Below are 12,453 nucleotides of genomic sequence, written 5' to 3' on the forward strand. Positions count from 1 at the left end.
GGGTTATTATAGTTTTGGAATTTTTAATTTTAATTAGTTTTTATTAGTTTTCAGGGTGGTTCTGTTACTTTTTATTAGTTTAGTTCTTTAAAAAGATGCTTAGTTTTAGTTTACTTTGTTAGTTTCAGTATTAGTATTAGGTTTTTTTTGTTTTGTTTTTTTAAATGTGTATTATCCATCCATCCATCAATTGTCTTGACCACTTATTCCACACAAGGGTCGCGGGGGGGTGCTGGAGCCTATCTCAGCTGGCTTTGGGCAGTAGGCGGGGTACACCCTGGACTGGTTGCCAGCCAATCGCAGGGCTTAATGTGTATTACTTGTGCGCAATATTTAAAAGACACCATGGGAGCAACGTAATCTGAAGGTGCTTTTCTATTGGCTGCTGCTAGATGACGTCACTTCTGTGTGACATACTTTCAAACGTCATCATTCCGGTTTATATCAAAATAAATCTACTAAAAATCCTATTTAAAATCATCCCCAAAGGCTCATGCATGAAATTAGTGACCAAAGACTAAAACGAAGAACATGTTTGCTTTAATTATAGTTAGTTTTCATTAGTTTTGTAAACATAAAATGTAGTTTCAGTTATTTTTCGTTTTTTTTAAAAAGCATTTTCGTTTTTATTTTATTTCGGTAACAATATTGTTTTTTGAATTTTAGTTTTTTCAATAGTTTTAGTTAAAGGGCCTGTCAGTAGGTTTGACAGTTTCTGTTAGTAAATGAACCGTTTCTGTTTGTAAACAAACAATTCAAAATGGGCGCCTTCCATGGCTCAACCCACACGAGCTCAACGTTCACACTCCCTGCCTCTGCCCACCGCCCCCCTGCCTCTGATCACTCTAATCACTCGACTCGTAAGCAAACAGTTGTCTGCCTACACGCCCCCCGCCGCTCCAGCCACGCCCACTCCCAACCCCCGCTCTGCGATTGGGTGGAAGGGGAAACAACTGTCTGTCCACAGACACCACCCAGAAACGTCCCGTTGTTGACAAAACAAACACAAAATGGTAAAATATAGGCTGGAGGTTGGGGGTAAATTAAAAAAATCACAACCATACATTAACTTAAGCCTAGAGGAGTAGACTGAGAAGGAGTTAAAGTGTGTGCATCCTGTATTTAAAAAGTGCCTTTTCCAGAGTGAAATTGGCAGACAGCGCCTTTAACTAAAATAACCTTTAATGGCACCTGTTTTTCGATACCTTCCCTTCTTACTTTGACCATCTCCAAACATTTTTGTTTTGTTTATTTTATTTGAACTGAGTCAAATGCCATTTTTAGCATTTGTCGCGGGCCACTGAAAAATGGACGATGGGCCACAAATGGCCCCCGGGCCGTAGTTTGAACACCACTGATATAAATTATTAGTAGTGGCTCCTATTTTGTGACACCTTCCATTCTCACATTGCCCAATTGCGCCTTTTTTTTTCTTTTTTTTTTAAGCTAACCTGTGTGAGTGTCAAATATCCTTTTTAGTTTATGCTATGGGCCTCTGAAAGATGGATAGTGGGCCGCAAATGGCGCCTGTGCCTTAGCTTGGACACCCCTGCCCTAGCATATGTTGGAGTGTGTCTGTAGCAAAGTTTCTCCTTTCATCCAGAAGAACATTTATGAAGTCAGAAGTCACTGATGTTAAGACCTGAGAGCGGGCCTGAAGGCTCACCATCTCTAATTTATTACAAATGTGTTTGATAAGATGAATAAGATACAATAAGATACATTATTCATCGACGGGGAGGAGAGGGTGAGGGGTTTCCACAGCCACAAAGGCCTTAGCACTAGTACACCCTACTGCAGTTTCAATAAACACCCCTAGCCACTATATGACAAACTACACGATATACTTGCAGAAAAGAAAATAGAAGATGGGATTCCCTCAAGAGAATCTAATTCAATAGGTCTCCTGCACCTCATTTGACACCGAGAAGGTCTGCTGAAATCCAATAAGAGAGTTGTGATCCTTTACATTGGCCCCTCAGCTTGTAGCAGAGCAGGTGTGCACACTTCATTAACTGAAAGAGTGTGCAAATGGGCACAGCTCATTGGATTTCCGTATTGATTTGTTTCACTTGGAGTAGAATGAATGCACTGAGGGTCTTATGTGGTTTTTAGACACGTAGACCCAGCCAACAAGATGGTAACCGTTGACTATGTAGAGTATGAGCTTTAGTTTCTGCTGTCACTAGTTTTACCTGACTTGTCACTCACTCCACTGTCTGCTGTCAGTTCCCAGTTGCCTCCTTTTGTTCTACCCACCAGTGTCTCCTCTCTAATAAAGTATTTAGTTTGCCGTTTTCTGTCCTCTCGTGCCTCATCCGGCTTTGCTTATGTTTTTGCGAGCACCGAACTAAACTTCAATTCCTGTCTACTTTGTGTTGCTGTCTAACAGCATTTGGGTCTCGCACTATCCACCAAAATGAATTTGATGCAGCGAGATGATTGTTTTTTTGTTTTGTTTTGTTTTTTTGTTTTGTTTTTTTGAGTCGACAGGACCCCAAATAGAGGGCATTGTCCAAACAGAAATATTGTTTACTACCTTGTAAAAAAAAAAAAAAAAAAAAAAAAAAAAGTCAATATAATATCTAGCCCTACTAAACTTGTTTTTCACAAAATGCAAAAATAATATTTGAAGCAGGTGTGCGAATGAAAACTTACATTTGAGTCAGAATCTGGATAATGTATTTGGATGCATGATGGCGCGTCTTATCAAAGTTAAGGCAAGAGATTTTTTTTGTTTTGTTTTGTTATTTTTTATTATTATTGGTTAAATATTTGTCATTTATCATTAAAACCATATTTTTTTTATGTCTTAATTTTAACAGTAGTTAACTAACTACTGTTAACAAGATAAAGGTTTGCAAAATTATCTTGGACCCTCCAAATCCTGGTCACCACCTCTTCCAGTTCTTTCCCTCCTCTAGACAGGATCAAACTATGTACATTAAAACCAGCAGACATTAGGTTCTTCCATAGTGACTTTTTGCTCATGTTTGCCAATTTTGCACATAACAGTGTAAAATGATTACACTTAAGAATTTTAGTTAAAGCTCCTGTGAAGCTATTGAGGACAAGCACAATAAAAAAAATATATGGATGGATAGTTTTGTTAAATTATATTTAACTTGTAAACAGGTTATTATCTATGGGTTTTTGTATATTCACATGGAAATAAATCACATAGCACAGTAGGTGACACTATTTCATTAAATCATTGCTGCCTGACCATCTAGTTGCACAACATAGTGTCCTGACCTTGTCGGTATTTTCTGAATTTGTTTGGAAAAATCGTGGCGTAAACACAATATGTACTGTAACAATATGGCCTGCTTCCATAACACATCCCATCAGTCGTAGGAGTGACTTTAGATGGTGCTCATCTCTAGCAATAACATACCCGCCTTCTGGTAATTGGTTGGACTCGTGACTCTACACACACAGAACACAGAATTACTAGGACTGCCACATTGCCTGAAATCATATTTCCTATAGCCAATATCCTGAGACTTTATTGGAATAAATATGAACAACAGGTGGTTGTTTATTGTGGAACAACACTTGGCACAAACTGTGAAAACAGTCGCGGAAGTGGAACTGTGCTTTCATTGTGATGAAAAATTCACAGTGTGGATGATTAAAAGGCTGCCGGCAGTGCATTTGTTTTATCCATGAGATGTTTCTTCTGTGTCAGTTAACATTAATAGCATCCTTAACGCCATATAGGATGGTGGTTGGAATTAGCTGTATCAACATTTTATGTTGTATTTATATGCAGGTTCTTTAATTGGGCAAGTTAATAAAACAAAGTACTGTGGTGCCTTCAGATACAAGTTGAATTATTTATGTCACCATGTTTGTAACTCAAAGTACCTGTTTGTCAAATTGTTTTTTCTCCAGATGAATGGAAATGCAAGAAAATTCTGCCACATAAATGCTATTCTATTATGTGTTAGCGTTAAGCTACCTGACGTTGTTTTAAATACTCAATGTGCAACGCTCTTTTTTTTTTTTTATGTTTAGTTTGACAGTAAATGTTAACCAGGAGTGGCATCAAACAACTTGAGGATCTTTTTTTGAAGATGTATTCACAATGTCAAACTTCTGCTTGCTGTGAAGTTATGCTTTCAATTCAAATCAGCTCACATCTAAAAAAACAAAACAAAACAAAACATCTAAGTCTGGTGCTCACTTGTATTTCAAAGGCACCACTGTATTTCTAAAGTAATAAATAATACAGGACTTGTAAATCACTTATTTCTATTATCAGCAATTGACATTTTTAAAAACTGAAATTGTAACATTGGAACAACCACGTTCCAGTGCTTCCTTTCAAATGTCCCTTCAGTGGCTTGAAGTCTCTATTGGCTCAAGGTGGATAAAAGGCGCTGTCAAAGCATTCCAAAGGGACACTGCACTCGGGAATGTCAGAGTCGTGATGTGCCTCTCTGCTGGGAGCTTGTGGCAACAGCTCCACATCTTCATCAGACGTAGAGGGATGAGTGAGGATGATCCGCGGGATCTGTCAAAGAATTGACAGGTACCAACTTAACGGTGGAGCTACATTCAGGTGATGTGTTGCACACAGAGATATGGAATATAATACATCCATTTCTTTGTACTGTATTTTGTTTCAATAACTAATCTTGGAAATGGAATTATAAACTGTTTTATGATTAACTGCCACCCTCATAAAACCTTGAATATAGTCATGTTTATATTGTCATCCTAATCATGACAATAATTTATTTTTGATGTTCCATTGTTGTCCTACTAACAATGTTGAGCAAAAAAAAAGAAAGTGGTTGGACTAATATGTGCAATATGAATTCACTTGTATAACGGAACAAATGGTGTTCCACAGGGTTCAATTCTGGGGCCTCTGCTGTTTTCATTGAATCTTATCTGCTGCCATATTTTTAAAGTTGAGTTGAGTGATGGGAGTCAGTCAAGCTTCAACTAACCCCGCCTGGAAGCTAACGTGCTTTTTCAGCCTCATTTGCCTTCAGGCGCTCCTTCATGACCCACTTAAGTTTTGGAAGGGGGGGGGGGGGGGGGGGGGATTACAGTGAGGGCGAAACAGTAAAGAGGAACTGTCTGATGCTCCGGGAATTTTGAGCAAACAAGCTGTCATGCTGTCATGGATGAAGTAGCCGCAAACGCCGCAAGATCTCTTTGCAGATATGCTGATTGATCAGGTGGCCCACATTGATGGGGGAAACTCTTTGATTGTAGTTTGGGTTTGAAATAGAACTTTCATGACACCAGTCCTGGAACTTTTTTTTAACAAGCCTCGTACATCCCATTTAATAAAATTTAAAGAAAAGTAAACCAGACAGGAGCTGGTTCAAATACAGAATTTGGTTGAATTAAAAATGTCCATCATCTTTATGTCAGATAAAATGGAAATAGTCATTATGATTTATTTATAAGGGGAAGTCAACTTTTTTTTTTTTTTTTTACAATTACATGTTCTATGCAGCCTCACTAGTCTAAATATGATATTCTGGTTAATATTGGATTAGTGGAATATGAGTTAGGCAGCAAAATCCAGCCGTTTTAATTAGTGTTGTTCCGATACCGATACTGGTATCGGCAGAGGCACCGATACTGCATTAAAACAGTGGTATCGGTTTCTGTGACTACTCACAAGTAACATGCCGATACCATTAATTCCAACGCTAATATAGGATTTTGGATGCAGCAGCTTGTGTCTTGCTCGTGCACGACATTCACTGGTATATGACATGTTCACTGCATGCCGATCTAAGATATCCTATTGGCCCTTGAATGCTCTGAAACAATGGCAGGACAGCTTTTTCATGTTGAGGAAAAAAAAAAAACTTAAGTATCGGTATGGTATCGGTGTCGGCCGATACTGCAAAGCTGAGTATCAGTATCGGGAGCCAAAAACAGTATCGGAACAACACTAGATTTTATCCATCTCATCTCATCGACTGAATATGACATCAATGTTCCTACCAAAAAAATGGCGGGATTTTGTTTCATATCTCATATTTCACAAATATAATATTCAGCAGAATGTCATGTTTAGACTAGAGAAGTCACATATAGCTTATTGTCAAGTAATGTCTAAGGTTAATTTACACTTTAAAAAAAATAAATAAATAAAGGAACTAGTAAGCAAAATATAGCACTAATCATCTATTAACAACAGTTTCTTGTCTAACTTGACACTTACATGAATCATTTTTAATGTGTGAGAAGTCTAATAATTATTGATCCTTGGTGTATTTCAACACAAGAAAGTCACATGCATGTTATGAAAACATCTGCAAACCTTTTGAAATTGTCAGACAATGTTATTAAAAACTAAACATCTTACTTTCATTGTGTTTTTGTCCAAATGCAAATCATTTCTTTTGGCCAAGGCCTCTGCCTCCGTCTGAGACCTCCGCAAGTTACTCTTGCAATCAGTCTGGGGGAAAAAACAATAATAAGAAAAAAGGGAATACGAATGAGTTTGTGGGGTTTTATTGAGGGCATCATTTCAAGGAAGCTGTGAGAATTAATGACGGGATTGAAATGCATTCTTTGTTCTCTACCCACAATGCCATTGCCGTTGCACACCACATCCATTTTCTTGGTCGAACAGTCTTCCTTGCCCTCCGCCTTCTGCGGCGTGCTCTTTTGGCATTCGGCGGCGTTGTGGCCGCTCGGCCGCCGGCTCGCAGCATTCTCAGCGTCATCTGTCACCTGCCGTTTCACGTCCGCCCCTTCCCGCAGCACTTTCATTTTAATGCAGCTTCCGGCGTTCCTCAGGGCTCGGACGGCCTCCAGGTGGGTCGCTCCCTGCATGCTGAGGTTGTTGACCTGGAGGAGGGCATGAAACTTTCATAAGTCAAGCCTTACATCTTACACAGCAATATGAATCTTACAATATTGTATTTACACTACAGGCACACACGTGTTTTGCTTCATCTCACATTGGTAATGCAAGCAACGATTCGAATTTTCTGTATTTTGTTTTTGTCTGTGAAGTAATTTCACTTATTTATTGATTTGGTCATTGATGGAAGCGGCAGCAACTTAATAATTTCTGGCTATACTTTAGTGCCCCCTATTGTTCGAAATTAAATCAGCATCTATCCAGACATAAAGTAGCAAAAACACAATTTAAAAAGGATGAGAATCAAATGTAACTACATTAAAAGGAGCAATAACAACAAGAAGGAGGCAAAAATAATAATACCTCCAGTAATCTGTCTCCAACATGGACCCCTGCTTTTTCCGAGGGCCCCCCTTTTGTGACTCTGGAAATAAAAATACCCTGAAAGGTAAAACAGCACACTTGAGTGACAGCTGAGATCAATCTTACCCAGCGCCCTTAAAGAAATTGATTTGTTCAAGGTAAACACGAGTCACCCGAGGCTCCTTGTTAAATACTTCGATATGATTTCGAACGGGGTGTAAGGGGGCTCAAAAAACAAATATGTTGCAGGAAATTAAAAGGCTTCAGATGTTATTTACCAACCTCGTCATGATCTTTGTAAGGCAAAGAACCTTTCCCACCAGCTATGCTTATACCCAGACCGTCCCTCTGGCCTGATACTTTAATCTGTAACTAAACAAACAGATATATATAAATAATAATTCTAGAAAATTTCCAATAGAACCCAACAGAAATAAGAAGCAGAAATTTGCCTCTATCAGTCTATATCATTCTGTGACATTAAAGCCAAGGTGCAGGTACCCCTAATGGCACTTGTGAGGTGATCAATTCATGAGGTGTCTGCAAAACAGGCTGTAGATGCCTGCTGACGGAGGGGAGCTTTGAACTGTGGGCAGGGTCTCCATGGAGACGGCATCCGACATTAAGAGGTCCGGGCGGCTGAAATTTCCGTCCCTCTTGAGTGCCACTTCTGTGGTGGCGAAATCGACGTGGGAAGCTATCACTCCACGTCAGCCGGCTCGCGGCATCCTGCTGATAAGGAAGGAAAAGACGGCCAATTACATTTTGAGGTGACAGCAGAGTTTGGAGTGATGAAGGAGGGAAAAATATACAGGGGTGAACATGATGATTACCTGCAGGGGTTTCCAATAATGGAGACTGGGGCTTGATGTCACACTATTTACATCTTTATATGTTTCTTGGAATCAATACATCAAATATAAACAAAATGTGTACCAGATGAGAAATCAAAGTCTCAGATATATATTTTGTATTTATGTTATTTTCATATTTTGTATCAGTGCATTGGGAACATGTTGCCCACCATTGGGTAAGTTGTCTCACTATATGGCGTACGATGTCACAGTGCATTTTGCAATGAATAAAACAAGGACCATTTTTTCCCCCCCTTTGCTTAACTTGAACGTGAACATTGAAGTCAGCCATTTTTATCATTGATCTTGGAAAAAAACAAAGTTGAACATATTCACTGAGCAAATGTTAACATATGCAACATGCATTGAATTAATTAAAGTCCTTAGACAATGCTGACATGTAAGTCAAGGCTCTCAGCCTCAAATTCCTGTTTTGCCTTCCTGTAGGAATAATTGTAAATAAATTTGCTGCAATGAAGAATTGCTTCTCCTTGCAATGAAGAACGCTTTGTTCTGTTCCTACTCACATTCACATAGCATAGCTATATGAAGATGACTCAAGAAGCTGAAGAACCAGAAAATCTAACACAGCAGAATGGTTAGAGCCAGTCTGCTGTTTTGGAAATGATTGCAAACTTGACAACACATGTACTCAGCAATCTTCCACTCACATGCACAACACATAGACAAACAAGTACACCGTGTTCCAACTCTGCCTGCATTTGCATTTTTAGGGTTAGAACGCCGATGTAACTAGGGGCGTGGCCACGTGGAAACCAAATAAAAAGAGAGGGTGAGGAGAGGATTCTTCAGAGAGTGCAGTAGTGAATTGTGTCAGCCAGTTCCTCTCCTTGTGAGCCTTGAACTGAGTGTCTTCTCTCCTTTTTGTGTCATGTTTAATACTTGTAGATGTCAAACAGGTAAACCTGACACTTTCTTAAACTGAAAACTCAAGATTAAATTGAATTCCAAAACATAAAGTGTTCATGAAATTTAAACCAGTCTTGAAATGTGGACATATTGTAGTTCCAAAAACAACTGAAAGATTAATTTTTAAACATACAAACTAAACCTAGCAAACCAAATTTCTCACTCTAATGATTAATCATGGAAATGAAATGTTGGCATACATAAACGGTAAACTAATTTGCCAGCAGGGCATTTTTCATTGGCTTATTGTTTGCATATGTGACAACTAACCCAAATGATTGAGACATCTTACCCCAAACTACCATGTTAGCTACTACTTTGTACTATATCTAGTTTAAAGTTACCTTACAAGTTTTAAGCTGTTCAAACAGAGAATTTGTAGATGGACGCGGCTTGTTTCATGTGTTGCGCAAAAATGGTTAACTGGCAATGTGCAATGAGACGACAGAAGAAAACTAGCATTCCACTTTTTAGATGTGCCCTCTGGTGAGAAGAGAATCACAATGTGACAACCTACCCATGTGACAACAAGCCCTGGTCTTCCCAACCTTGTAATTGAGATCTAGTAAACACACCTTAGCCGGTTTCTCCAATTTCTTTGAATGGTGACCACATACGCCATCAGTGCCTGGGAGGAAGTGGACGCCCCCGTGCAGACACGCTTTCGCTACCTTGCCAATGCCAGGAAGGGCCCAGTTTTGGCAGCTGGTCTTGAGGGACGGACCAGTTTGATGAGTTCTACTCTCCTGGAGCAGATTGGAAGACACCACCTGCTGCTAAAATGTGATAATTGTGTTATGATCAGGATCAGGTGGTTGATTTCAAAAGTCTAAACGACTCTCGTGCTCATTTTGTGGACGGTGATGAGCAGTCACTGAAGGACACCTTCTTCATCTTGATTGCTGGTTGCAAGGACCCTGCTGACAGGTGACACAAATGATGACAGCCAATTGATGTGTTATTTGGATTGATGCCACTACAGGGTTAGGGTCAAGGGTCGGGAAGCTTTTTTTTTTCTATTCCTCTGAGGATTATATTACTTTATACTGCAGCTGTGTCCCAACTAAGGCAATTTGGGACCATTTTTTGGTGGCCTGCGGCAAACTGAAAATAACATTTGACGTTATTACCCAATTTAAAGGCAGCATTCGACATGTAGCTGTTGAAAAATAAACTTTTATAGATATGCAAAGACACAAATAGATTTAAAGCTAAATTTTGCTTCTTGACAATACAGAGAATCAAAATAATTTAGCATCAGGAACAAAAATGATTTCCTCCACTTTCTACTTAGTATCAAGTTTATTTGTGAACGTATTATATTAATGGTTCTCAAGTGCGTATGTTCAACTTACTGCAGATTGCTCTTGTTTTGGTTAAATATGGACATGGAATCCAGTTGTTTAAGCCACCCAAAAACCTTTAAAAAGTCCTAAACTATTTGTATTATCACCTTCAGCAGTAGCTTTTTTTCAATAACATTGTATAATTGCTTGAATGATTGATTTATTTTACCATATTTAGAAAAAACAATAATAATTGCAGTAACCCTTGCCTTTCTATATTTCTTCATGCGGCCCTCGCAAGAAAAAGTTTGGACAGTTTGGCCTTGTGACAGCTGCAGCTTTTTAAAACTGCTATATAAATAAAGATGACTTGACCCGTGATCTACTGTATATTACCCCTGTATATGATAAGATATGATGCAATGATTAAGTGTTAATTATAGTATTGCACTATTATTACACAAGTAATCAGACTACAGTAGTCCTCAAACATAATTAAAGGGATACTTGACTCGTTTACCAATTTTCAGCAGTAAGATATTTTGTCTAGAATTAATTAGTGTTGTTCCGATACCGATACTGGTATCGGCAGAGGTGCCGATACTGCATTAAAACAGTGGTATCGCTATCGGTGACTACTCACAAGTAACATGCCGATACCATTAATTCCAAGGCTAATATAGGATTTTGGATGCAGCATCTTGTGTCTTGCTGGTGCAGGACATTCACTGGTATCTGATATGTTCACTGCATGCCGATCTAAGATATTCTATTGGCCCTTGAATACACTGAACCAATGGCAGTACAGCTTTTTCATGTTGAGGAAAAAAAACCTCAAGTATCGGTATGGTATCGGTATCGGACAATACTGCAACGCTGGGTATCGGTATAACACTAGAATTAATATAACTTTCTTATTTCTCATGTACCTACAATTAATACCTTTAAAAACAAATTTTGCCACTTGGTTGTCGACTGAAGATTACATCTAGCGTGCTGAGGAAACAGGAAATGACCAATCATGGTTCAGTTTGCTAACATCACATGACCAAACCCAGACAACAGGTGAGCCCTAAGTGGCCGTTACCTTTTTCCTGAGCATCAGTGATGCCATTTTCAGTCGACAGCCAGTGGCAAAATGTGTGTAAAGTATGAATTGTACTGTACATGAAAGTAATAGTTATCAATTTAATTCTGGACAAAATATCAACTTTTTACTACTGAAAATGGCTTGAAACATTATTTTGTAGAATATATTTGCTTCAACATGTAGACAGAACAGTATGTATTGTGAACTAAACAGTGTTGCCGGTAACGCGTTACTAACGCTTTACTCAAAAAAGTTGCTTTCTAAAGTAACTAATAGTCTAACGCGTTACTTTATTCTACAAAGTAGTCTGATTAAAGTTACTGTCCAGAGAATCAATGCGTTACTCCACATTTATTCATGAAGAATGCAAACTATCTCACTGTTGTAACAGTCACAAACAACTACTGCTAACTACGAAGATGAGGCAGAAGTCATTGATCACCACACTGAATTCAGCCATGGTCTGGTCATGAATGGTTTGCACATTCAAAACAAAAGTGATGATACTTTTACTACTAGTTTTATTAACCAACAGGCACACAACACAACAAAAAAAGTGTGCATTATGGACCATAAAAGTGGTAAAAAAAAAAAATAATTTATTTCCATCCTCAACTGGTCCGTGAAGCATTATGGGATGAGGTCGTCTCCGCCCTCTCGCCAGGGGGAGTGACGTCAGACAAGTTACGTTTTCAGTAGGGGTGGAACAAAAAAACGATTCGACCGAACCATCGTTCGTCAAGGGGAGCTAAACGACCGTATCGGTTGCGAGTGAGGCTTTATGGTTTTCATAACAATAGCAAGAGTTCTGCGCCGTGCTCTACTTGTTTTGTTTACATTTCAGTAGCATCACCATTCAAGCTACTTCCGTGTTTCCGTGCTCGCGACACGGCGCGCGCGCGCGCAACGAGTGACAACATACAAATGGAGACAGTTAGCAGAAGCCGGTGCCGTACATCTCGGTATTTCCCATGGCTATCGAGTCCTCTCGGTGCACTTGTATGTCTCGGGCCGGCGTTGGTACTGCGCGCGAGCCAAAAAGAATAACTCCCGTGACGATCCAATGCATGGATTCAAACGACA

General features: G+C 39.1%; 1 protein-coding gene across 1 annotated transcript; it reads right to left on the minus strand.

The window, feature by feature from the left end:
* Positions 1-3,559: 3,559 nt before the first annotated feature.
* LOC144001630 (uncharacterized) lies at positions 3,560-9,888 on the minus strand. The gene is made up of 8 exons (XM_077496117.1): positions 9,880-9,888; positions 9,570-9,770; positions 7,712-7,942; positions 7,493-7,582; positions 7,211-7,288; positions 6,568-6,831; positions 6,344-6,436; positions 3,560-4,519 (listed from the first exon to the last, which is right to left on the minus strand). Exons 1-8 carry the CDS (start codon positions 9,886-9,888, stop codon positions 4,367-4,369), a joined length of 1,119 nt encoding a protein of 372 aa, XP_077352243.1. The 3' UTR covers positions 3,560-4,366.
* Positions 9,889-12,453: the final 2,565 nt, after the last annotated feature.

Source organism: Festucalex cinctus, chromosome 14 (assembly GCF_051991245.1).
Source record: "Festucalex cinctus isolate MCC-2025b chromosome 14, RoL_Fcin_1.0, whole genome shotgun sequence".
In the NCBI taxonomy this organism is placed as follows: Eukaryota; Metazoa; Chordata; class Actinopteri; order Syngnathiformes; family Syngnathidae; genus Festucalex; species Festucalex cinctus.

Coding starts and splice junctions, on each gene's coding strand:
- LOC144001630 (XM_077496117.1), bottom strand. Junction 7,943..9,569: donor AATTGGAGAAACCGGCTAAG/GTGTGTTTACTA, acceptor CTTCCTTATCAG/CAGGATGCCGCGAGCCGGCT. Junction 7,289..7,492: donor CTTACAAAGATCATGACGAG/GTTGGTAAATAA, acceptor TTTACCTTTCAG/GGTATTTTTATTTCCAGAGT.